Source organism: Papilio machaon, chromosome 1 (assembly GCF_912999745.1).
Source record: "Papilio machaon chromosome 1, ilPapMach1.1, whole genome shotgun sequence".
In the NCBI taxonomy this organism is placed as follows: domain Eukaryota; kingdom Metazoa; phylum Arthropoda; class Insecta; order Lepidoptera; family Papilionidae; genus Papilio; species Papilio machaon.
The window spans coordinates 8,242,958-8,270,800 of NC_059986.1; the positions used below are offsets into that span (position 1 = coordinate 8,242,958).

General features: G+C 38.2%; 1 protein-coding gene across 1 annotated transcript; it reads left to right on the forward strand.

The window, feature by feature from the left end:
- The first annotated feature begins 203 nt into the window (after positions 1-203).
- On the forward strand, positions 204-27,420 carry LOC106713681 (dynein axonemal heavy chain 7). Its single transcript, XM_045678051.1, has 73 exons — positions 204-417; positions 613-817; positions 1,113-1,248; positions 1,364-1,530; positions 1,743-1,896; positions 2,161-2,310; positions 2,491-2,682; positions 2,859-2,987; positions 3,171-3,418; positions 3,607-3,828; positions 4,053-4,134; positions 4,230-4,354; positions 4,737-4,914; positions 5,538-5,659; positions 5,734-6,018; positions 6,108-6,230; positions 6,358-6,511; positions 6,614-6,840; positions 6,949-7,093; positions 7,336-7,464; positions 7,567-7,729; positions 7,949-8,064; positions 8,244-8,400; positions 8,506-8,642; positions 8,759-8,989; positions 9,068-9,233; positions 9,399-9,544; positions 9,779-9,904; positions 10,094-10,216; positions 10,446-10,606; positions 10,832-11,003; positions 11,138-11,320; positions 11,659-11,790; positions 11,888-12,001; positions 12,074-12,181; positions 12,288-12,485; positions 12,581-12,704; positions 12,782-12,957; positions 13,126-13,277; positions 13,502-13,649; positions 13,732-13,944; positions 14,221-14,393; positions 14,997-15,138; positions 15,214-15,327; positions 15,423-15,533; positions 15,638-15,826; positions 15,940-16,169; positions 16,315-16,540; positions 16,742-16,924; positions 17,504-17,729; positions 17,996-18,141; positions 18,352-18,547; positions 18,671-18,741; positions 18,863-19,020; positions 19,113-19,266; positions 19,440-19,573; positions 19,694-19,967; positions 20,158-20,299; positions 20,414-20,592; positions 20,817-20,980; positions 21,546-21,687; positions 21,896-21,962; positions 22,067-22,212; positions 22,422-22,574; positions 22,702-22,831; positions 22,933-23,174; positions 23,408-23,564; positions 23,817-23,983; positions 25,545-25,782; positions 25,963-26,114; positions 26,528-26,665; positions 26,844-26,987; positions 27,214-27,420. The coding sequence occupies exons 1-73, from the start codon at positions 285-287 to the stop codon at positions 27,418-27,420; spliced, it is 11,847 nt and encodes a 3,948-aa protein (XP_045534007.1). The 5' UTR covers positions 204-284.
- Positions 27,421-27,843: the final 423 nt, after the last annotated feature.

Below are 27,843 nucleotides of genomic sequence, written 5' to 3' on the forward strand. Positions count from 1 at the left end.
TTTACAATATATTTTAGTATAAGTAAGACACATTTATAAAATCTTAGAATCACACTATCTCAATTGCATACCATATTTAATATTTAATACTAGCATGATACTCAAGCACATTCCAATATCACGTTATCAAGCTGCTCAAATACTTTTGGATTAGCCCTGGATTCACTACTATTAAAATATCATATTTACAGCTCATAATGCAAAGTCGAAAACAAAAACGAACTAAGGAACTATCCAAAGCATCGTCATCCGAAATCAAACTACCCAAAATACCTAGAGCAACAATGCCTGAAGATTTCAAAATAAGAACACGTCCTCTTTTTTCACTACCAGAAGAAATCCTTAAATTACCTCCACCGCCGAAAACTTCTAAAGTTCGATCTAAAGCAACAACGGCGCCTCGAAAAAGATCTAGTGGTAATTTTTGTGGTTGTATTAGTTTCAGGGAGATCTCTAAGATTTACATAATAACTGAGTCCTCGAATCTTCTATCTGTATACTGCAGGAAATTGAAATATTTTAATCTTATTACCATTATTAAATAGATAAAACTTATAAACAAAACCTTTTTATGTATTCTTGAAGTTACTAAAGAATTTTTTTTTAATTCAGTTATGCAAAGCTTTACAGCGATGAGGAAGGCTAGAGAGGAGTTCCGTGCTAAACTAATGAAGCTCATTTGTCAATCCGCCCCCGGGGAGGACAGCGACGCAATTCCTTCCGGGGACGAGAAGAATATGCTCCGTTACTATTACTATATACGATACGGTATAGACACAATCCACGTTGCTCCATTGGATAATAAAATAATATTACGGTAAAGATTTTAAAAATCTTACTTGAATAATAAATAATCTTACAATAACTACAACTCCGAAATTCAAAAGATAATTTTTGGCCAGAGGATTACACTTTTAAGCACTACTTCAAACGCCAATACCCTAAAGGTGTAGGATAGGTGCAGGTTATGGATAACATGGTTGTGGGTTCTTATTAACCATGCAACCGCTGACTCAAGTCGGTTCATTTCGTGTTATCGGAATCTGTGCTTATTGTTCAATCACTACGACTAAACGTTGAATTACTAATTATTATTATTATATAAATTACAGTGTGCACAGTCTGATACCTTTAAAATTAAAAAAGTGGAAGGAAACTTTATTTAGCAGTACAGACGAAATGAGAGAAGATTTCATGATGAGTATGAAAAAGGCGATCGTTGATTTTGTACTAAAAGATCCTAGCACGGTAAATATTTGTTCATTTTGGTGGGTGCTTTTTAGCATCCAGTAATAGTCAGTTTTAGCTTTCTATTGGCGGTAAAAGTTCAAATTGTTATAACTATCGTAAAATAATATTATAGGAAGAATCGCTGCAAGAAGAAGAAACGCCGCTGATGCAAGAATTGGCTAAAAAAGATGACGCATGGAGAAATAGATACATCTTAGCACAAAAGTATAATACGAAAAATCTGCACACTGTGAATCCGTGTATAGCACAAGTCTTACAAATATGGTGGAAACAGTTCAAGTTAGTAAGAATGTAGTTGAGACCAAAGCTAGAAGGGGATGAATTAGTTAATTAAGCAAGAATGGATGAATGAAAATAGATTAAATAGAGAACTACTCATGTAAAGTCCAGTAAAGAATGTCCAGTTTTGTAATTATAGAAAAAGATTAACAAGGATAAATTGTTAAAGTAAAGTTCGGAACACTAGTGTTGTATCTATTGGAACATTCCAGTGACCTCCGCCTGATCAGCATGAAAGATATTATGATGACGCACGAGGCGTACGAGCTGCAGGACTTCAGCTTCGTATGCAAGCGGCACATTGACGCAGCAGGCAACGTGCTGACGCTGCAGTGGATACCTACCGTGCAGGCTGTCTTCCTTCAGGTGGGACTATCACTATCATAAGCACTGTATGTCATAAAAAAAACTTAACATAAAAAAAATTATGGTTCAGTACTGCCTCAGCTTGTGTGAGGTTAATAATACTCGAGCGAGTAGTTTAAACAAGTACGATGAGAGTTTGCTGGAAAACCTGCGGAGCGCAACACTTGCGTTTGCTGACCACGAAGCGTTCAATGCTGAAAACTGGTTCGTTTTTCTAGATTTGTATATATCAATTGTTTTACAATTTGTAATCATTTGTAATAGGGAAGCAAGAAGAAACAGATACCGGATGTAAAGCAAGCGTCAAGAGTGAAGCGGTTTTACAATTGTCTCGCCGCCATTATGACATACAATTTGCAGACCTTGTGTTTGAAATCAATGAAAGAATACACTGAATACATTATGGACGTTGGGGTAAATTATACAATTTTATTTTGGTTAACTTAAAATGATAGTCAATATTACTAAAACTTGAGTTTTTGAATCTTAACTAGTCTAAGGTATTCGATAGGGATGTTTGCAATTTATTGTCAATTTACTTATCGTGTTGAATTATTATATTAGTTCGCGGTTTAATACATTGTTTTGTTTTAGGGAATGAACCAAGGTTTTATAGTAAACCTGTCTTTCCAAAATGAGGCAATCGGTTTCGAGCCGTCATTTAAGCAGTTTCGGGAACAGCTGTGCCTATTGTACGATTTCTTGATCGACGCCTGTCGACAGACGCCTCGCTTGGAGACTATTTTGTATCAGGATTTTGATGTAACGTCGCGTTCAACGCTAAAAGTAATCTTGAACTTTATATCTATATTATGTAAAATTTCTCTATCTTGACAAGTGGGTAAACGCTTGATTAAGTGTAAGAAGCTGTAAACAGCTGCTAAAATTGAATCAGACATAAATAACTGTTATAACTTAACCAGTCTAAACTTGAAAATATGTTTAAATAACATTAATTACAGCCAATAATAGACAGTGAGTTAGTTGACAAGTACAAAAAGAGTATTGCCGATTTGATCGATGAGCAGCGGATCGGTCCTGAGCTGAGGATCCAAGACTTTGATAATTACGTTTGCTTACTAAACGGGGAGGTAATTTACACATTAACTAATTTCGTTTCGATTTTTTATATAAATATAAAATTGTTTTTCTATTGAGTAATCATAATGAAGAAATGCTCAACACCTATTGATGGTTATCATTTTGTCATGTGTAATTAAACACGTTGCTGCTTTTTCCACTTTTCAATTAACTTTAATTCATTACTTGTCTAGTCCCTGGATGAGGTCGAAGCATTTATCTATGCTGACCCCGAGAAGACATTCGAAGAATTCTGCGCGGAGTCCATCAAGTATGTGGAGCTGGCTCGAGAGATACCGTCCAAGCTAGAGGGCACAATCGTCATTGGCATGTTCATGATGCAGCGCGGAGATCTTATCAACTCATTACGTGGCGCCGCCACCAGACTCGCCAATATGGTGCTGAGGAAGATGACAGATGATTACCAGACCATGGTCAAAAAGTACGTTATGTGTTACAATGAATGGACTATCAAGTCCACGTCATATAATGCTTCAGTGGCGACAAAAGCTATTGTAATAAAATATCTTCGCCTGCTCCCAAACAATTTCATTATTGAAATTATTATAACAGTAAATATAGTAAAATAAAAATAAAAATCATAACTTAGTAGAGTTTCTTTGTATTTAGCATCTACGACGAATACTCCCACATCGCCAATACTCTGCTGACACCGCCACCGGACACGGCCGCGCTGATGGACCTCATTGCATACTACAAGAAGGTGGAGGAGACGATGCTCGATGAGATGGAGGACAAACTGCGCACCGTCATGAAGTACATCATCTTCCTCGGCGACTACACTTCCTTCACCCCGCTAGAGGTCAAGGCCAACAACCAGACCTTTCATTGGTAATATCATGAAGTCATGGAAATGAGAAAGGATGGAATGGATGTTGAGGATACCTTGTCCATAAAATAAGACAAAAAACATAACATTAAACTGATATCTAGCCATTTTTTTTATTCTTCAGGAACTTTTGGCTGAATAGTACAAAGAATAAAGATATCATGTTCGTTAATTTTTAAAATTTTGTAAAAGTAAAATTAATTTGTTGTTTTTTACGATAATCTAGGTATGCTCGTATGCCTAGTGTTATAGAAGAGAGCAAGGCAATTTGTGATCAAAAGAAGATCGAGTATCAGGACCTTTTAAAGGTAGGTTTTGTTGCGATAAAAGAACTTACTCTAATAACCATTATATTATACGCTCTAACTTCAGAAACTGTAATATAAATAAAAAATACTATCAGGTTCGGATTGCAAAATTTATCGAAGACCTGGATATGTATGAACTGCAGTGTAATGAGGTACAGTATTGGGGCGATATCAATGAACTACCCAAATATGTGTCGCGCGCGCGGCATCTTGATGAAAAGTGAGTTTTACGAAAAAATTCTCATTAAGTTATTGCAGATAGATTATAGAGTATTTTCAAAATAAGAAAGTTACAGTAACAACTGCTACATTCAAAAAGATACACAAGACCACAACTAACGTAGTGGATTTGTCAATAAATTTACCTCTACCACAAAGTGCAGTTTATTCGAGTGTTGAGCCACGCCTTTGTGGAATAGCGTGGAAAATACATCAATGGTTTTCTACTGAATTCTGTGTTCGGATTTGAAAATGGATTTTTCCAACCGAATCAGAATTCTGATTACTTTTTGTAAATTGTATTTTGTTCAATGAAATTTTTTAAAATAAATATGAAGTAATTTATTTATGTTTTCCATGCTTACTTTTGTTTTATATTTTAGGTTGTCTAATGCCTTAGTTAAAATAGATCAATTTAATGAAGAAGAAACTTCTTTCGGATGGGAATTGTCGCAATACCCAAAGAGAAAAGCTGTCTATGATCGATTGGTTCCTTTTAAGAAATTATTTGACGCAGGATACGATTTTCTTCAAAAACATTCCAATTGGATGCAGTCCAAGGTTTTTACAATAATTTTATGTATTTAAACAAAACATAAGTTAAAAATAATATTTTTTTTTAACGTGGGGAAATGCCTTACGCATACTTATCTTTATAGGGGTAAAGATAAGTTATGTCGGGCTTGCACCGACTAAAACCCCACGGTGGTCGCCCACAGCACTAACGAGGAATCACGGGATCTCCAAATAGGAACGCAACCGCGGCCCCCCAGCGCTTTGCTACGAAAGTAACCCTTCCCTAACAATCTCCTCGAGGTAGAACTCCTCGGAGCCTCTCTGTTGGTGCATAGTGCCCCTACGCTATGTACCGGAGACCCCAAGAGCCAATCATGCTATCAGCAATCCCATCAACGCGGACCATTTCGAGGTCGTCTGTGACGTCCCTGGACGGGATTTGCCCTCTCTCGAGCTCTCTCAGCCGCCTCTTTTTTCTGCATAACGGCTTCGCAAAAGGAGGCCACTGGTCTCCAAGCTGCAGTCCTGCTTAGCATTGCTGTAATAAGAGCAGGCAGAGACAGATCCGAACCAACATGTTGTTGTAAAACCCGCCGTTCTGGCTGCCAAGCCGAACATATCGCCAGGGAAAAAATAATATTTTAATTTTACTATTTGTATTTTATTAGGTGGGTAGTTTTGATCCTGAAGAAATAGAAGGTGATGTGAGTTACTATTACAAAATTGTATACAAACTTGAAAAATCATTCCAAGATGTTCCAGATACTCACCAACTAGCTGTTTCCGTTAGGTAATTTAAAACATAAGTAAGTATAAAATGCAATATTATTTTTGGAATTGAAAAACGATGTTACTCAATTTTAGGGAGAAAATGGACGACTTCAAAACGCATATGCCAATTATTCAAACCTTAGGAAATCCTGGTATGAAATTACGACATTGGGAGAAAGTGTCTGAAATTGTTGGGTTCCCCATTGTCGTGGATGAGGAATTATCATTAGCAAAAGTTATTGACTTCAACTTAGATGATTACATTGAAAAGTTCGAAGGAATCTCCGAAGCTGCGACAAAGGAAAATAATCTCGAGAAAGCTTTGGACAAGATGATGAAAGAATGGGCTGATCTTAAATTTGAAATATTGTCATACAAGTCAGTATATACTCATACTACTCTATTTTTTATATTAACCAATTAATGAAATGACGTAATTAAAAAAAAAATTACTAATTTAATTTCAGAGATACTGGTACATACATTTTGTCCAGTGTTGATGAAATACAGCTGTTACTCGACGATCATATTGTGAAAACGCAAACTATGAAGAATTCTCCATACATAAAACCATTCGAAGAAACAATCCAGTCAGTAGAAAATTGTGTTTTTAATAAATGTTTAAATTTACTTGCTAGTAAATGTTTGTGATTGTGGCAATTTTTATTAGTAACCGTGCCATTTTAAGATTAATGTAGTATGACCTATTTCAAACAGTGATTGGGAAGGCAAACTTATACTACTGCAGGAGATACTTGACGAGTGGTTGAAAGTCCAAGCCACGTGGATGTACTTGGAACCAATCTTCTCCTCGCCCGATATCCAACAGCAAATACCGGAAGAAGGTCGTCGGTTCAGTGCTGTTGACAAGGTTTATACTTCCCAAGCTCTATTATTAATAAGTAGTAATACAGAAATATTTATCTCCCATTTATATTAAATCATGTTTAACAATGGAGGTTAACTATTGTAGATGTGGCGAGAAATAATGAAAGCCGCAGCCACCGAGCCTCGAGTTCTCGACGTGATCATGATAGAGAAGATGTTGGACAGATTGAAGAAATCTAATAATCTACTAGAAATGGTGCAGAGAGGTCTGAACGCATACCTCGAGAAGAAGCGCTTGTATTTCCCAAGATTCTTCTTCTTGTCCAACGACGAGTTGCTGGAAATTTTATCCGAAACAAAGGATCCAATGCGGTGGGTTTTATCTTTGAGTGTATGAATGTTTATGGGTAGCAAGAATTAATTAATATAGGAGTTCGAAAGTAATCATTTTTTGCGATTAAAATATTTTTGCATCTTCAGAGTGCAACCTCATTTGAAGAAGTGTTTCGAGGGTATTGCGAAGCTTACTTTTACGGACGACATGGTGGTGACACACATGAGGTCTTCGGAAGGGGAGATCGTGCTGCTCACGATGACTATAAATACCGCAGCCGCTAGAGGACAAGTACGTCCACTTTTGGTCAAAATTTTATGCACAGTATTTCGTTTTACATAATTTTTTACCAAAATTTGTGTGTGATTGATGTTGCTATTGATATACAGTTTTGTATTCAAACTTTTTATGTTACTTGTTGCGTGCATAAGTGTTGATTCCTAGTATTGCATGAGTTAGAATTGATATATAATTGGTTAGCTAATAATTGTGATTTTACAAGACCTTTTTATTACATGTATTTAAATATACAGGTGGAGAAATGGCTCCTGGAGCTAGAGGTTTCAATGAAGTCCTCAGTGCACCACGTCGTGCACATCTCGTATGACGACTACTCGCAACGGCCGCGAGAGGACTGGGTGCTCGTGTGGCCCGGCCAGGCGGTACATATTCTACTTTCTCTATTTATATTTTTTACATTATTAAAGGCATAAAGTAATTAAATACAAAAATTGGATACTAAAATGTTTTATTTGGTCTTTAAGGTGCAATGCATTGCAATGACGTTCTGGACGTCAGAGGTGACGGAGGCGATTCACATCAGTATTCGCGCTATGCGAGCCTACTGGGACAAGTGCAACTATCAGATCTCAAAGATTGTCGACTTGGTGCGAGGCGAGCTAAGCTTGCAGAACAGGATCACTTTAGGTTAATACAAAATTATGAAACTGACGCATTAAGATATTCTATTAAAGAAAGTATTTAGCACAAAGGCGGAAGCTTTTTTGTTTTGTGTATTGTTAGTTACAAGTGCTCTTATCTTTCTTCATAATGTCCTTTTTCGGTACTTGTGAATGTTTCGTTAACATTTTCGCGTATGACTCTGTCTTGGTTTTTTTGTTGTTAATAAGGCTTATCTGACCTAAGGTGCTTTGGTTGTACTCGACGTACACGCTCGCGATGTTTTGATGCTACTCATCGAGTTCAAGGTGCAGCAAGACAACGACTTTAACTGGCTGTCGCAAATAAGATACTACTGGGAGGTAACGTAGTTTATCTTCTAAAGTCATAGTTCTAATCAGTGAATATGTGCTGAGGGGTTGTTCATGATTGTCCAGTCTCATTTAAATTAAATATTCTAATACAATTCGAATGTTTCCAGCGATTGTCGATTCTAACAAGTGTAATGAATGCAATTATAATATAGTTAAAAATGTTCTAGGAGCAAGAGGAGAGTGGCTACCAGATAGTGACGCGGATGATCAACTCGCAGTTGATGTACGGCTACGAGTACCTGGGTAACACGGGCCGTCTTGTGGTCACACCGCTCACCGACCGCTGCTTCAGAACACTCTTTGGAGCCTTGCATCTTAATTTAGGCATGTTGATATCATGTCTTGTACTTGAAAAATACATATTTAAATAAATTGTTTAATGGTTAACAATCGAATACTACTTAATGTGTAAAGTTGTTTGTTTAAAAGGTGGTGCCCCTGAAGGGCCTGCGGGTACAGGTAAAACAGAGACCACTAAAGACTTGGCCAAAGCTGTGGCGAAACAATGTGTGGTATTCAACTGTTCCGATGGACTCGACTATATTGCTCTCGGAAAATTCTTCAAGGTAAGATTACTAAGGTATTTGATGAAAATTTATTTTGTTAAGAAACTACAAAAAAATATTTTTTTAGAACTTGTCAAATTGATCTGAAATTGATAAAAACGGGTGTAACATACCAGGGTCTGGCTTCTTGCGGCGCGTGGTCATGTTTCGACGAGTTCAACCGAATCGACTTGGAGGTGTTGTCGGTGGTGGCGCAGCAGATCCTGTCCATCCAGCGCGGTATTAACTCGGGCGCAACCGAGCTGCTGTTCGAAGGCACGCTATTGCAGCTAGACAAGTCCTGTGCCGTCTTCATCACCATGAATCCAGGCTACGCGGGGAGATCAGAGCTGCCTGATAATTTGAAGGTAGGAACTACTATATTATCTTTATATGTATCCCGTACTCCTTACACAAGGAATTTATTAACATCGTTAATTTTACAGGCGTTATTCCGCTCTGTGGCAATGATGGTGCCGGATTATGTGCTCATCTCTGAGATTGAGCTGTACGCTTTTGGCTATCTCAACGCCAAGCCGCTTGCAGTCAAAATTGTCGCTACCTACAAGTTGTGCTCCGAGCAACTGTCTTCGCAGAGTCATTACGATTATGGTAGGTATCGGTTTATTTTCCTAAAAGGATTACTCATTAGTCTCGTCGCGACGACCGTGTGTCCTCCGTGTGTTGGTTCAAGCTACTTGTGGTCGATAGGAGTTACTGTTTTTTAAGTAACTGTTACCAGTTGAATGCATACTTTACAATTGTCGTTTGCATAAGGTATGCGTGCGGTGAAGTCTGTGTTGCGCGCGGCGGGAGCGCTGAAGCTACGCTATCCAGACGAAGTTGAAGACGTGATCCTCCTGCGGTCCATCAAGGATGTCAATCTGCCTAAGTTCCTCGAGCACGACGTGCCACTCTTTATGGTTTGTAACACATTTTTTCGCACAATATTCCTAACATTAAAGAACGGTTGTAATTAGGCAGACTATTCAAGGCATATTTGACTATTCTTTCTTTTAGTGTATATATTTAATCTCATACTACTTATTATATTTGCTACTAAAAGTACTGCTTTGCATTGAATCACACTGAAAATGTTCATAGAAATAAATCACAGAAATTAACGGACCTTAATTTATTACTATTTTTCATAACAGGGAATCATCGGAGATTTATTCCCTGGCTTGCCGCTGCCTCTTGCAGGTCTACCGCATCTAGTTACTTGTCTTAAAGAAGTTTGTGTAAATATCAACTTAGTAGCAAATGAGTTCTTTGTAGAAAAGGTCAGTAATTATTTGTAACATTTAACTGCTAACCTTATAATCATCTTAATTTTAGACTAAGCATAATTTATCTAGAAACTCAAAATTCTCAAAAAGTACAATTTACGACTTCTTCCCCGCCTTTCATGTTTAAAGATCAAAAATGTAACTGTGCTCAGATCATGGTGTTGTTAATTGTTAACGTTGCAGGTTCTTCAATTGTATGAGATGATCCTGGTGCGTCACGGTCTCATGCTTGTCGGACTACCGTTTGCAGGCAAAACTAAATGCTACCACGCCCTAGGCGGTGCGTTGGCTATGGTTTCCGAAAAGGTGATTTTGCAACGACATTTCGAATCTGATGTTTAAATCTTACTTTTCTGTCATAACTGGAACCAGATCAGATTTGATCGAATATATGGTTAAAGAAGCGCTTTCAATTTGTGAAAAAAGTGTTGAATTTAGAAGTTGTTGGAACAACTAATTATACCATTTCTGTTCAAAATCAGTTCAGATATAATATTTGAATACGATTGTAAGTAAATTTATTCTTATCATTTAGGGTCTGATGGCAGAGAACGCCGTGGAATGGACGGTGATCAATCCCAAGTCTATAACAATGGGTCAGTTGTACGGTCAGTTCGACCCGGTTTCACACGAGTGGTCCGATGGTATTTTGGCCGTCAGTTACAGGGCATTTGCTGTCTCGCCTAATGATAATAGGTATTTTAATTTTGCACTATTTTATTGCGAGTCATATTTTTACACGAGTTTTCATATTTAAATGTACTAAACGATAAATAAAATGCCCAAATTCTGTATTTATGTATTGGAATCAATTTTATGATTATGATGTAAATATTACAGGATTAATCTATAAATTAGAATATTATTATTCTCGTTCTATTTTTCTGTTTTGTCATTGAAACTTGGCTTTTCCAACGGTAGAAAATGGTTGGTATTCGACGGGCCAGTTGACGCAATATGGATAGAGAACTTGAACACGGTACTGGACGATAACAAGAAGCTGTGCCTGATGAGCGGCGAGATCATACAGCTCGCGCCCACCACCAACCTCATATTCGAACCAATGGATCTTGAGGCCGCTTCGCCTGCAACTGTAAATAAAATTTGCTATCCAATTTAGTAAAAGTAATTGTAATTTAATAACCCCTTTCATTTTCGTCTTTTGAACTGGAAAACTTCCTAACTCTTAATAATACGTAAAAATAGTATATCATTATAACCGTTAAGGTATCACGATGCGGAATGATCTACATGGAGCCGAAAGGCCTGGGCTGGAAATGCTTAATGGAGTCGTGGCTGAACACGCTTCCGCCGGCTCTGCACAGCGTCAATCGAAGCCTCATAAGGAACCTATTTAACCGCTTTATGTCCCCGCTCTTATGGCTCGTCGAATATTCTGGACAAGTTAAGGTTGGTTTTAAATTCATTGTTTACCTCACACTCGTCTATAGTCGTCGAACGGACATTCATTATATGTATGAGTTCTTCTCGTAGTATTCTCTCCTCCAAATATTTTATGCTACTACCGATGTTTCAATTGTAAATTAAAACTTCAAGAAAAGAGCGTATACCTTCCATAAAGGCCGGCAATGCATCTGCGAATCCTCTGGCGTTGCGGATGTCCATGGGCGTCGGATCAAATAACTTTCGGTCCGTTGCTGGTTTTCCCCCTTCTCCTATAAAAAAAAACGCCGTTATCAAAAATTATAAGTACATACTAACATTTGCCTATTAAACTTCGTTTTTAGCAAATGTATGTCACTTCTCGAACCAATCTGGTCAAGTCTTGCATGAACCTTTTCGATACTTTTATGGACGATTTCTATGACGAGAAGTATGTAGAACAGCTATCGGATCTTGATGTTAGAGCACAATTGGAGGTTAGTATAATTTGTATTATAATGAAAAGTCATTTCAGAGGTGTTCGTTAATGTATTTACATGTGGTGATTTGTAACTAATGTATTTGTTTTTAAAGGGAGTTTTCTTCTTTTCTTGTATCTGGTCGATCGGAGCAACTTTGGAAGGTAGCGGCAGACCAAAATTTGATATGTTATTCCGTGGTTTGTTGGAAAAAGAATTCCCAGAAAAGGTTTGATTTTTACATTAGCAATAAATGTAAATATAAATAAAAGGAATGAAATTTACACTTACAACATTCCAGGTAATTGAAGTGTTGCAAATACCTAAAGAGATTTCCAAGCCTGATAAGCAGTACATATTCACTATACCCAAAGATGGACTCGTGTATGATTATAGATTTATTAAAGAGGTAATATTTATCAAACATTGCTAAATATTAATTTCCAAAAGTCAACCGTTATAACAAGAAATATTGTCGGAAAGGCCTTTAATAATTATATAACTCTCAATATTAGGGCAAAGGCAAATGGAAACCATTCCAAGACGATGTAGTAGCAGCGCCACCGATCAGTCGGGACACGCCGCCCAATCAGATTTTAGTGACGACCCTGGACAGTGTGCGGTATCTGGCTCTCTTCAAACTCTTCGTAACCCACCACAAGCCGGTCATGATGGTCGGTCCCACAGGCACTGGGAAGTCTTCTTACATTATTGTTAGTATGGCTTAAAAATTTTGTGCTACATAGTAGGTATAACAGTGGATACGAAATACTTTTCTGTATAATGTGATAACATGATTTTATTCTAGGACTATCTCGTGAAAAGAGTCGATACAAAAGTATTCAAGGCCCTTATCATGGCGTTTTCTGCACAAACCAACTGTAATCAAACACAAGATATCATTATGGGAAAATTAGATAAAAGAAGAAAAGGTATATCAAATAATATCGTGCAATTCTGATAAATACGAACAATGTAAATTAATAATTATAACAAATAAAATGTCCAGGTGTGTACGGGCCTCCGATCGGTTGCTACAGCGTGGTGTTCGTGGACGACGTGAGCATGCCCCAGGCGGAGACATACGGAGCTCAGCCACCAATAGAGGTGCTCCGGCAGGGCATCGACCTCGGACTTTGGTACAATCGCAAGACCAACGACGCCATGCATCTCATTGATGTACAGGTAAGATGCGACGAAAAATACAATAGGGAGAGTTGGTCGAGAAAATCAATATCTGTTTAAGAAAAGAACATGCTCGCTTGTTAATACCCTTGTCTCTGTCCTTGTTTTGGTAAATTTTGTTGCTGCTGGCATCTGATCCTTGTGGTTGGAAATAATATTGCGTTTCAGTTCATGTGCGCGATGGGCAAGCCGACAGCCGGCGCGAAAGTGATCACGCCGCGCTTTACTCGTCACTTCTCCTTCTTGTGCATTGACGAGTTCGAGGACGACACATTGCAGGTCATCTTCAGCAGAATAATGCTCTGGCATCTCGATACAAGGTCTAAGAATATTTATATAGTTCTTGTATATTTTATAGTATGTTAGGCTGTGAGTCAATAGAGTAACTCAATTTTTTTTATTTCTATGTTATCTATTGCGAAATTGCTAAGTTAAGTTGCTACAGTATGAAATTGAAATTTATTTATTTCAACTTAATTGTCACACATTGATGGTAGGTTCGGACATTAACAGCTTTCGTCTAAATATTACTTCCAAATTCCAGAGGCTTCTCAAAAGACTTTGACCCATGCATTGATGAGTTGGTCGCCGGCACCTTAGAAGTGTACAAGCAGTGCCGCCTGAACCTGCTGCCTACACCATCCAAGTCACATTACACCTTCAACCTGAGAGACTTCTCGAAGGTCATCTTGGTGAGTTATTTTTAAATGGCAACGGTATCCCAGTATTTTCGCCAACATCGGAGGATACTAAACGACCTTGTTTTTGTTTCAGGGCGTGCTTCTATCCGTTCCAGAAGTGACTCCAGACCTGCAGTCCATAAAGCGCCTGTGGGTGCACGAATGCTTGCGCGTGTTCTCTGATCGGCTGATTGAGGACGCGGACCGGCAGTGGCTGGTGACCTGCCTGCGCTCCGCCACCGCCCTACATCTCAACGATGACTTCGATAGGATGCTCTCGAGGCTACTAGAAGGAAATAATAAAACTGTAAATTCTAGTAACTCTCGATTTTCACAAAATAGATGCAATGTGTTACGACTAATCAAGAACACAAATTGTCAAGAGTATTCGTAGGAAATACTTTATATTGAAAATATAAAACATGAACTCAAACTCAATACACAATCGTAAGCTTGAATTAATCGATGTGTCGTTTTGCAACAACTAAATATTACGCATATTGCATGAAAATTAATATAATAAGTATGTGGAGTTATAAAGTTCGTTGCTTTTTGTTAAACGTATAGAGATATTTGTTTTCAGATCACCGATCAAGATTTACGAAAGTTGATCTACTGTGATTTTGCCAATCCTAAAGTTGATACGCGCTTCTACATGGAAACTACAAATATGGAGCACTTGAACTCGACTGTTGAAGCTTTTCTTGTTGAATTTAATAACATGTCAAAGAAGCCAATGAATCTTGTATTGTTTCGGTGAGATATATTACCAGGCAACTTATAATACCGCATACCAAATTAAGAAAACATTGACTTTTATAATGTTCTTTTTAATTCACTGTCCGCTCTGCTTTATGTTACATTATTCTTCTCTCATATAATGAAATCAACCAGTATTTCGAAATTCATATCTTGTTGCTCACCAAAGTACAAATTTATCTACACAAAAAGTATGACCTTTTAAAATACATATAACAATAAAATGGAATGTTTTCTCTTTCCAAAGAATTAACGTTTATTTTCAATCGTTGTAGGTATTGATTGTCACAATAATCTTGCTTCTTAATTATCTCAGACCACTGAGCTGTTGGGTTCTCGATGGTAATACGAGTAGACGTGATCCCGAGCAAAATTCGCTCCATTGAACTGGAGTGGAAAAGATTAAATGTTTCTTTAAAAATGGTTCAATGAATCTAATTTTGATAGATCTATAAATATTGTTTGTCATTAATTCTTTATATAAATAAAACCAGTCAGTAGTTATTTTTTTGATGGCTCCAAATTCATTAAAGAATAAGGATCGAAAACAGCATTGTAAGTGATGATGATGAATTAATTATGATTAATATCTTGTGATAGGTTTGCGATCGAGCACGTGTCTCGCATCTGCCGCGTGCTGACCCAGCCGCGTTCGCACGCGCTGCTGGTGGGGCTCGGCGGCTCCGGCCGGCAGTCCCTCACTAGGCTGGCCGCGCACATCAATGAATATGATCTGTTCCAAGTAAATCAACAGTTTGATTGACCAATGTTGTCATTTTATGCCTTGTTATTTTGATTGTAATTGTTTTTGGTGTAGGTTGAAATGAGTCGTACATATGGAAAGAACGAATGGCGCGAAGATTTGAAGACATTGTTGAAGAAGTCCAGCACACCAGAGTTACATATGGTGTTCCTATTTATTGAATCACAGGTAAATTTACAATCTTATTTTTAGTTTAGTAGAAAATTGAGCCTTGTTATTGATTACTACAACATTATTATTAAATAAAAATATGTTTTAATTAGATTAAAGAAGAAGGTTTTCTTGAAGATGTTAACAATATGCTTAACTCCGGTGAAGTACCCAATATCTTTGTTGCTGATGAAAAAGCTGAACTTTGTGAAAAAATGAGAGTGGTAAGAATAAATCGTAGATTCTTAGATCCATTTTTTCAGATGAGTGAAATTACATAACGGTACATAACTATTAAATATACTTATGCTTTAGGAATGATTTTCAGATTGATCGTCAACGTGACAAGTCCCTACAAACTGATGGCAGCCCGACGGCGCTGTACGCGTACTTCGTTTCGATCGTGCGCGATCAGCTGCACATCGTACTGGCTATGTCGCCCGCGGGCACTGCGCTCCGCACGCGCATTCGCAAGTTCCCTTCTCTCGTTAACTGCTGCACCATCGACTGGTTCCAGGTCATCAACTTACACACGTATTGAAACCCTTAGGATCGCCTTAGCAAAAACCACGTAAAACGTAACAGTAAAAAATTACATGTAAATCATGTAATTATTTATAATACATTTAGGAGTGGCCACCGGACGCTCTGCTAGCCGTAGCTAAGCGTTTCCTAAAGGACATCGAGCTGACGGAGTTGGAGCGCGAGACGGCGATCAAGCTGTGCCAGATGTTTCACACGGACACGCAGGAACTCACTCGACAGTTCCTGCTGCGTCTCAAGAGATACAACTATGTCACGCCCACCGCATACCTCGAGCTTATAAATATGTTCAAATCATTGCTAGATAAAAAACGAAAGTAAGTGCGTATTTTTATTGTTACATAACTTTGGCCGAAGGAAATTATCTTGATATAAAGTTGTCACCAAATGTGGCAAGGATGTTTTTATAAGTTTTCGGTGTATTTTTGTATCATATCAGGTATTTCAATATTATTTTGTTAGGGAGTTGTTATCAAATGAGAAACGTTACATCACCGGACTTGATCAACTTGCCATCGCGGCTAAGTCGGTCGCTGCACTGCAAGAGGCATTAGAGATCCTGCAACCAAAGCTAGCAGCCGGTGCTGCAGCTGTGGCTGAGACTACCGCCAAGGTGGAGAAAGAAAAAGAAGGCGTGGCTTTGGTGGAAGCTGAAGTCTTAGTAGACCAGGCAGCTGCTGAGGAACAGGTAATTTTACCAGTTTTCAATAGGAATGCTTAAAGCCAGAACAAATAGTTTTTAATAAGTGGTCTTAAAGGTCCAAATTATTTTATAAAGACCGTATAATGGAGTCGAACATTTAGTTACCTATATTTAGCATCATTGTGTTCTTCTATGCTTCATTATTTTACTTACGATTTCATGGATTGATTTCTACTTTCACGCCAGGCTAAAGAAGCGCAAGGTATCAAAGACGAGTGCGACGCTGATCTGGCAGAAGCAATGCCCATACTGAACGCTGCGCTGGCAGCTCTCGACACGCTCACTCCTCAAGATATTACCTTCATTAAGACAATGAAGAGTCCTCCGAGAGGAATTAAACTTGTGATGGAAGCTATCTGTATATTAAAGGTACTTTAAAAATTGTCTAGGTATGTTTACTGAGGTAGTTTGCAATATCATAGAAATTAAATAAGTATGTTTGGAATTAACAAGATAACTTACTTAGAATAAATTAAAAAAAATATTATATTAGGAAACTGTTAAAAGAATTTATAACCATTCATATAATACAAAATGGTTAATTAGATTTATCTGCTTAAAAAATCGACAGTATAAATATTAAAAAATACCTTTAGATATTTCGTAGAATTTAATATCATGTACTCGTTTGTTAATATACATTTAAGGCTGTGAAATGTGCTTTTTATTGACTCAGTGGGTATTTAAGTAGACGCTTTAAATATTTACATTTGCTTGATTTCAATGCTCTACCAAAAGGATGATCCGGTAAGTAGGAGAAATTCGTTTTAGTATAGTATACTTATATCTTTAATATAAATTTTCATGTAAGTATATAAAGAAGGGCATAAGTTAGGTATTTCTAAGTCATATACGTCTCGATTTTGATTACAAAGTTGTTCCTTAAAACAATTAAACGTTCTATTTTGAAATTGTAAAATAAAACTTAAAGTATCTCTTTTAATATAGGAAGTGAAACCAGATAAAGTCCCGAATCCGTCAGGCGTTGGAACAATAGAGGACTATTGGGGACCGTCGAAGAAGTTACTGAATGACATCAAATTCCTAGAATCGCTGCAGAACTATGACAAAGACAATATTCCTCCACCAGTCATGAAGAAGCTCATGGCTACTGTGATGCAAGACGATGGGTTCGTGCCAGAGAAGATTAAGACTGTGTCCGTAGCGGCGGAAGGTATGTTTAAGACACTTATCAAATATGTTTCACACTAGTCTGAAGTTTTGTTACAATTGTAATGTAATGTAATAACTGTAATGTTACAATTGTAATGTAAGTTTTGTTACAATTGTTTTGAAAAAATCGTAGCAATAATTTAATGAATTCAGCAAATATTCTTGTTATTTAAGCATTTGATAATAACTAGGCGAAATTTTCAATTAAGATGGTAGTTATTAAAATATTTAATACATGAACGAATAATATTAAATGCATTACATCAGGCATGTGTAAATGGGTGATTGCAATGACGAAGTACGACAAGGTGGCCAAAATTGTGGCTCCGAAGAAGCAACGTTTGGCGGCGGCACAAGCGGTCTACGACAAGGCTATGGCGGCCTTAGCGATCAAACAGGCACAGCTCAAAGAGGTAAAAAATACAATGATTTGCAAATTTTAGTTTCATCAATGTTAGTAGTAGTCTCCTACAAATTGCAGACAAAAAAGATTGCATTATTAATATCACTAAAACTATCGCATTCGCACGCAACTATTATTTATCTAATTTCTAACTAACAAACATAGTGCACTATATTAAGAAAGAGGATTATTGGTGATCTTCTTTGTGATTAAATTTTAGGTACAATTGAAACTAGGAAAACTTGAAGATATGTTAGCAGAACAGAGTCGACAACAGAAAGTATTGGACGATGAAGTGATGGACTGCAGTAATAAATTGAAACGCGCCGAAATGTTGATCTCCGGCCTGGGTGGAGAGAAGACGAGGTGGACTCAGATAGCGAAGACATTGAGAGATACCTACAATTCACTTACTGGTATCAATCAGATTCTTGTTTTGAATAAAGCCTCTCAATTTAATTACGCAAAATATTTTTAATAGTTAGGCTTATTACTTCTTATTCTGTATCGCACAATATAACTTTATTTCCTTGTTTTAGGCGATATATTAATTGCGGCTGGTGTCATTGCTTATCTTGGGCCATTTACAGCTGCGTTTAGAAACTCGCAGGTACGGTAAACATATTTTAAAGTGGGATTAAAGATAATGAATGATGATCAAAGTATTGCAGATGATAAAGCTATTGACGCTTCTCTAGATGATGGTAGTGATGATGTTGGTACGTTTGCAGGTAATAGCGTGGGCGAAGGCATGCGACGAGTGCGGCATTGTGTGCACTTTGCAGTACAGCGTGGCGCGCGTGCTGGGCGAGCCCGTCACTATCCAGCAGTGGAACATTGACGGCTTGCCAGACGACGACTTCAGCTGCGAGAGCGCCATCATTATCATGTTCGTAAATTGTTATAAAATAAAGTGATATATGAAACCGGTACTATCAAACATTGGCTGTCTGCTATTTATTAAACACATTTTTAATACAGGACGGCTCGTCGATGGCCTCTCATGATCGATCCACAAGGACAAGCCAACAGATGGATCAAGAACATGGAAAAGCCAAATAACTTGTGTGTGGTTAGAATGACCCAAGCGGATCTCAGCCGCGTCTTAGAAAATGCTGTACAATTTGGCCAACCGGTATTTAAGTTTTATATTAACTTTTTATTTGAATACGTGCTAGATCGATATTATGAACCAGATGTAGGAATACGTATTTTTTTGGAATTATATTTTTGCCCAGAGATTGAAGATGTATTTGAGTGATTCAAGATCATGTTTATATATACACTCAGTATAAAATGTATGTGTAGGTGTTGCTAGAGAACGTGCTGGAGGAGCTGGACCCGATGCTGGAGCCGCTGCTGCAGCAGCAGACATTCCGGCAGGGCGGCGCGCTTTGCATCAAGATCGGGGACTCCATCGTTGAATATAGCAAAGACTTTAAGTTAGTACTATGAAAAAAAAACATTAGATTATATGAAAGTTTTAACAACTTTTTTATTAGCATAAGACTGATAGTATAAACAGATTTGTGCATTGAATATTAAGAAATGTATGTTTTTAGGTTATACATCAGCACGAAACTAGCCAACCCTCATTACCTGCCAGAAGTAGGAGTCCGAGTGACTCTAGTGAACTTTATGCTTGCCAAGGACGGTCTGCAGGCGCAGCTGTTGGCCCGAGTGGTGGCCAGGGAGAGGCCTGACCTCCAGCAGGCCAAGTCTGACCTCACCACGCAGGGGGCTGAGCACAGGCGATTGCTACAGGATATAGAAAAGAAGATTCTCACTGTACTCTCTACTTCGGAACATTTGCTAGAAGACGAAGAAGCGGTGCAGGTAAAGACCAAAGAATATTCAAATAGACAATTTCTAATTTGATACAACATGAGCCTTAAGTAATAGCCAATATTTATGAATAATAGAATGATAACAGCTCAAGTGTTAAGAATCCCTATCGTTCTCGTTTGTCCATAATTAAATTGGAAAATACTTATAACTTACTCAACTTGTCAATATGTGTGTCTAGATTTTAAACTCAGCCAAAGACATGTCGAATGAAATTAAGGAGAAGCAAGAAGTGGCCATGATCACGGAGAAAGCCATCGACGCTGCTAGAAATGACTACGTGCCCATCGCTGTGCATTCGACAAACTTGTTCTTCCTGATTGGTAACAATATTCACCATTATCAGAGAAAAGCCAGTCAGAACACGAATGTTCTGTTAAATACTTTGGTCGCAGATCGAACTTTCGCACAGTTTATAATATAACGTGTTCTTTTAGCTTCATTGGCGAACATTGATCCCATGTACCAGTACTCTCTGGGCTGGTTCGAGGGCCTGTTCACCGCGGCCATTGACAACACGGATAAAGTTGATGATATCAACGAACGACTGGCCATACTGCGAGCCTACTTTACTTACTCTCTCTATAATAATATTTGTAGGAGTTTATTTGAAAAGGTATTGTATTTACAAAGTGACAATTCGAGGCTCCTACGTTTCTTAATTTCACAGAATACGTCAAAATATGTAAAATATGATAATTGAAAAAAGGCATAAGCGGCAGTTCCGTTCCTATATGTAGGAGTCATCGAATTTTGTTATATCAAAAATGTTGGTATAAAATAATAAAGTACTATCCTAACTAACGAGAATAACTATATTTAATGTTGTGTGTTCTGTAGGACAAAACAGTATTTTCATTGCTACTAACTATGACGATAATGGTGGCGGAGGGTCGGCTGCAGCAGGGCGACGTGTTGTTCCTGCTGGGCGGCGCGCAGCCGCGCCACGTGCCGCCCAACCCGGTGCAGTTCCTCAGCCCGCAGGCGTGGGCGGAGCTAAACGGGTCACTTCTCTGTTTATAACACGCGATGTTACGAGTTCTGACATGCTTAAAGTTGGTTCCGTAGGTCTACGAATGTAAGGATAGAGCCTTACCGGGAACTTTCCATTTAGTACTACTACACTGAGCACTACATTATTTTATGAAAACTTTATTAAATCGTATATTACAAAATTAAATGCCCATTAATTAGTTAGCGAATTGACATATTATTAAAAATAGAATGTGAGTTTACACTACACGAGAATAAATATTTATCTTATTCATTTGAATTCAAATCGGCTTTAATTGAAAAATTGTGAGGAATAAATAAATATCCTCGAAAGTTATTACCACGAATTACAAAAACATTTCTCCCGCTCGACCCTAATCTTGTACGATAGTTTCGTGGCCCAACCTTAAAGCGTTTACTGCTAACTCCGATAGATAGAGACTAAAAAAAGTTAAGTAAGAGCTTTATACAAGGGAGGCGCTAAAATAAGAACAAAGGATTAAGCTTTGTTTAGATATAGAAGAAATAGGAAAAAAACTCACCAAAACTAACATACATTAATATTATATTGTTTAGGTTAAGTGAATTCGACAAGTTCAAGAATATAGTAACACACTTCTCGAGTAACATTCCGAAGTGGGAGGCCTACTGCAACACCCTCGACCCTCACAACCAGCCACTGCCGGAGCCTTGGAACACAAATCTTGATAGTTTTGAGGTTATATTGATGTTACTATTTAATATAAAAAGATGTAGAATAAGTAGTAAGTTTTGTAAGCATTGCAAAGTGTTAAGCTCCTATTATCGTCTCCGCTGCATTCTTTAATGAATGTTTAGTCATTTCTTGTGTATTATGAATCGAGCAGAAGAATTGCTGCTTTGTGGACGGATTTATTTTCATATCAAAAATCTTGGCTTTTTTCTAGAAATTAATGGTTCTACGCTGCATGCGTATGGATATGATGGTACCCGGTGTGCAGAACTTTGTTGAAGGTATTATTTGTTAACAACTATAAAATATGAATAAAGGTGTCGAACGAAGTTATCTATCAAATAATTTGATACACTACTGCTTCTAACTTTTACAACGTTTGCAGGTCAACTGGGAAAGCAGTTCATCGAGCCGCCGCTGTTTGACCTGGCCTCCTCGTACTCGGACTCGCACTGCTGCATCCCGCTGCTGTTCGTGCTCACGCCCGGCTCTGACCCCATGGGCACGCTGCTCAAATTTGCTGATGATCAGGTATTATAGAAATTCTCATAAAATCGATTAATCATTTCATGTAAAATAACCGAAGGAACAATTTTGCGTTATCTGTGCGCACCTATTTAAAGTTTTTTTTTTTATTCTTTAAAGATAAAAGGCCTGTAAATTAATTTTCATTAAAATTACTTTTTAATCCTGTAGTCAAAGGTTTATAGATAATGAATGTAAATAACATACATTCGCAGGGTTTCGGTTCATCTCGACTGTTCTCGTTGTCGCTGGGGCAAGGTCAGGGCCCGATCGCGGTGAAGCTGATCGACGAAGGCGTGCGCAGCGGCACCTGGGTTGTGCTGCAGAACTGCCATCTCGCGAAGAGCTGGATGCCAATGCTTGAAAAGGTACTATGTATACTGACTAGAAATAACTAAGCCAGAAAAATTGTGGAAAAATATTACATACAATATTTTTGACAACAAAATATAGTCGTTTCGATATAATTTTTCTATGTTCATTATTTCTATATAGATTTGCGAAGGTTTGACACCGGACTCGACACATCCAGATTTCCGCCTGTGGCTGACCTCGTACCCGGCGGACCACTTCCCCGTCTACGTCCTGCAGAACGGTGTCAAAATGACCAACGAACCTCCTCAAGGTAAAAATAAAACTATATTTAGACCTAATGAAAAAAATGCCTGTGTCAAATCGCGGATGACAGCTTGTAAAATGTAAGATTCTTACACGTTTTCTTGCCAGGTCTCCGCGCGAACATAGCGCGCTCGTACCAGAGCGACCCGATCAATGAGGCGGAGTGGTTTGAGGGCAACAAGCAGTCGGAGGTGTTCAAGAAGCTGTTGTTCGCGCTGTGCTTCTTCCACGCGGTGATCCAGGAGCGCCGCCAGTTCGGTCCGCTCGGCTGGAACATTCGCTACGAGTTCAACGAGACCGATCTCAAGATCAGCGTCACGCAGCTGTACATGTTCCTCAACGAGTACGATGTGAGTTAGCTCATTTTATATCAATAATAATTTCATTTATTTTCCATTGATGGAGGTCGTTTACAAATATGCTGGTTTTGTCAGATCCTTTGACATTTTTTTCCTGGCTGCATCGGGTGCGAATATTTCTGAAATTCTCGGAGTCCAAGCAGATAATAGATACTTCCAAGTCTGAGAAGACTAAAAGATATCCGTCCGCCAAGTGCTAACTTGGTTTATTTTATTTACGAAAGGATATTCAATTTGTGGCTCTGCGCTACCTGACCGGCGAGTGCAACTACGGCGGCCGCGTTACCGACGACTGGGACCGGCGCTGTCTCAACACCATACTCTTCAAGTTCTACAATCCCCGGGCTGTTGAAGAAAACAAATACCCACTGGATCCCTCGGGTAATTCTTAGCAATGACGTAAATTTTAATAAACGCGAATTATAATTATTTTCTAACCATATATTATTAGCCTTAAAAATAATTAAAGCAAGTTCCTAGTCCGTGATGTTCGTGTCTTATTACAATGCATCAGCACTAGTCGAAAGTAAGGTTGCTGTGATATAAATGATGCTATATCCACTTTCATCTCCTTAAATTTAGTCAAAACATTATATAAGTAGAGGTAGTAAAGATTATTATTTTGTGTGCAAGGCGTGTACTACATCCCGACTCTGAAGGAGCACGCAGATTTCATTGCGTTCGCGAGGTCGCTGCCGGCCGCGACACCGCCCTCCGTCTTCGGCTTCCACGCAAACGCCGATATCACCAAGCACTTCCGCGAGGCCGAGGAGTTGCTCGACACAGCCATACTCACACAGGTGTGTAGCAAATGAGAAAAGATATTACCCATCTAGTACCCTTAGTTCTCAAACCAAGACAGGTCTTCGTTTTTGTAGAGAAATGAGAGCTTGTGGTACTTCAAGGTCGAGCAACGTCAGTTGCAGAAATCCGCGGTGTTCCACTTATAGAAAAATTATCTTGCTTCTTGCAACAAGACAAACTACACCTCTTCTTATAAATAACCAATTACGTAGCAATTAGTCTTCTACCACTCTTTTCGTAGTTACAGTTAAAAGCTGCATTCTAGTTGTTAACGATCCGCGTCGTCGTCTCAATGTGTACAAAATGTTAAAACTCTAACTTTTAAGGTGAAACATGGTCAAATTCGCTGACTTTCCACTGTCAAATCCCTATCTCTGAAAAAAAAAACAATGGTAAAAATTATGTATTATGACAGTTGAAATTGAAGTGATAGATGTCTCTCAAATGTTAAATGTGCATACCGTGTAAAACATAGGTCTGAAATCTTTGGAATTCCACTGTAGGCGGTGAGCGTGAATTTTCTCGTAGTAAAGTGCGCAGATGTGTCGTTCGCCCGCCTTGGAACTCTCATATTCCATCTTTCTAACATTTCACCTCCGCCGCCGACTGCCTCGTGTCTGCGCTATGAACTTCAAGCATCTCATGAATTTCGTTTAAGAGCGAAAATGCTTCTTACATTCCCGTTTTATGTTTCGCCACGAACCAGACAATATATAGCGTTAATTTAAAATATGTACTCAGATAAAAGTACATAATTGTTTTGTTTATCAACTTCATACATTTACATTATTAACTTTTACATTAATAAATACACATATGTATTTAATATAATAATTGGGGAACTAGAATGTACTCGTAGGTACAAAATATCTGATGAAAATTCTTTGTCAACGTTAACAATATTGCCAAGGAATTTTCACAGAGCAAACATGGTAATTTACTTTTAAAAAAAATATTAATAATATTTTTTTTTCTCCGTCGCTGTCGTGGACATCAAATAGGACCGCATGGTAAGGTTTATTTTATCAACGTGAAATATTGATAACGTGGGATATCATATTTTTTATTAATGGTTTTATATTTTTCATATGCAAAGGACCTCCTGAAAAAACATCTTGTGAGTAAAGAGAATTTATCTCTGTTGCTTTTTGTCGTCAGCTTTGTGAAGATGCTTGCTTGTTGTGTTAATGTGTCGTTTATAATCTTCTTGTTTGAACGCTTGCTTTTCTCCTTTCATTTCTTCCAAAAGAAATTGGGAAACTATTAAACGCATTTAAAATTTCTTGATTCATGGCGATCTATAAGTCACACACTGCCAATATTTATGTACTTACTTAATTTATTTCAAACGCTTACGAACTTCGCATATGTGATGTCGATTTTAATTTGCATTCACGAACACTTCAATAGTCTTCATTTAGTGTTCTATTTCATTTCTTAATTGAATAAATGAGTTACACACAGTTTTTGTATTGTTACACTGCTTGGCGCATCACGCATGAATTAATTTATATCAATTTGTGAATACTGGATTGATTTACACTTGTACTACTTTAGGACACTATGTCAGCTGGTGGCGCGGGTGCGACGCCGGAACAACAAGCAATGGCGGTAGCGGAGGACGTGCTGGCGCGTCTGCCCGCCTCCATCCTATCGGGCCCCTCACATGAGGGCAATGTCAAGCCCGCTGACATGACGCCAATGTCCATCGTGGTGATACAGGAGGCGGCGAGGTACGAAAGGCTCGTTCAAGTCGTCAGGAGCAGCTCGAGAGCCGTTATCGGAGCTATACAAGGTATTAAGACAATAGATAGCTGTACTGTTCCCATTTGTTATCAAATTTAGGGATTTTTGTAAGATGGTACTGCTATTTATAAGATGTTTTATATAACATATATAAGTCTGGAAGCGATTACAACTAACTTTGATAAATTGACAGAAATGTGTAGGTTTGTATGACTACAACTTTTAACAGGTGTAAGTGTATTGAACGACATAACGGAGGAGGTGTTGACGAGCATGGTGCGCGGGCGCATCCCCGCGCTCTGGGCCGGCAAGAGCTACCCCTCGCTCAAGCCACTTGGCGCATACTTCAATGACCTGCTCGAAAGGCTCGCCTTTTTACAGGTGTTCAACCTAGTTTTACTTTCATTTTTAGACAACCAGTCACTGTGTAAACATTCGGAATTCTATGTCAGTTAACGTATTATTTATACGGACATATTGTATTTCCTTTTTTAAATACACTGGTGTACAAAAAACTCCTCACATGAGCTGAGTGTTGACGTAAAGCGAACACTTTAGACGATACAATGAGGTACTCATTCAGTTCATTGTTGTGGACAATGAAGTGACGATGGACGATTGCAACATGACTATTATAATTCGAATTATTTATGGTGGATTTGTCACTTGCATTGAAATATTTGTGGCAGTCAAAAAATCGTTATGGTAGTTTCACATTGTGGTTTGCTGTGAAATTAATATCAACGCTATTTTTTTTTGCCGTTGGACTTTACAAATATTTTATGTCTATACAGCACTGGCACCAGTACGGGCCGCCGGTGGTGTTCTGGTTGTCGGGCTTCTACTTCCCGCAGGCATTTCTCACCGCCGCCCAGCAGAGCTACGCCAGAAAGTACAAGATACCCATCGATCAGCTTGACTTTCATTTTGAAGTAATGAGTCTTTTAAAACACGATTAGGATAAACGATTTAATTTAAACAGCTATTGGAAAGCTTTGTAGCCTTCAAATAAGACAAAATTGTTGATTAAAGTTTGTAGTTAAGTATTGAAGTAAATCTATCCTCGGGACATCGGGCATCATATTAAAGTGTACATTTTGTGACCATCAGGTGCAGCGCACGTTCGAGCTGGAGAAGCCGCCAGAAGAGGGAGTGTACATCCGCGGTCTGTTCATGGAGGGCGCGCGCTGGAACAATGACAAGTACTGTGTTGACGAGTCTCTGGCCAAGGTGCTCTACGACGTCTTCCCGCCCGTGAGTACACAAACATTTGGACACGAATAAATTTAGCTTGTACCATTATTAGTTTTATAAAATAAGCTTTAAATATGACATATTGATTGACATTTAACTATTGTGCATTTTGTTAATTTACTTTCAAATTGTTAATTTAAATCACCATAATGTTTTCTTGGAAATACTTATTACGTCACAACATAAATAAATTTGGACCCAATGACTCAAAAATCTTGACGCTTAGGTATGGTTGATACCGCTGAAGCGGGAGGACATACCGAAGGACGTGTTCTACAACTGTCCGCTGTATAAGACGGGCGACAGGCGCGGCGTACTGTCCACCACTGGCCACTCCACCAACTACATCCTCTTCATGCGGCTGCCCACGGGCGAGGACCCCAGCCACTGGATCATGCGGGGCGTCGCTCTCCTCACACAGTTGCCTTTCTAAAGCATTACATCCAGTGGTGTGGTAATTGTTTTGTTACGAGATGTTGTTTGGTTGATTTGCTAATACAAATCAGAAGATTTTATTTGTTTCCTTTTATTTTAAGCTATTCAATAAACATATTTGTTAGTTTTTATTCCAAAGATTAGTAATAAACATATTAAATAATTAGAATAACAAAATAATGATTAATTTAATTAATATGTAATGTAATTTTGTTTATTATTTAGAGTTGTATGATTTCATTTTAGTTTTTTTTAAATAAATTCTGTCAATTCTATTTGTTGTTTAATTTCTATCTCTACACCATTATAACTGTTCTCATAGTTAGGTAAAACCATAAAATATGATCGAACAGTAATATTCGAAACGTGTAATTTATAAACAATTCTTGTGAAATACATTTTTAGAACTCGCTAACATGAT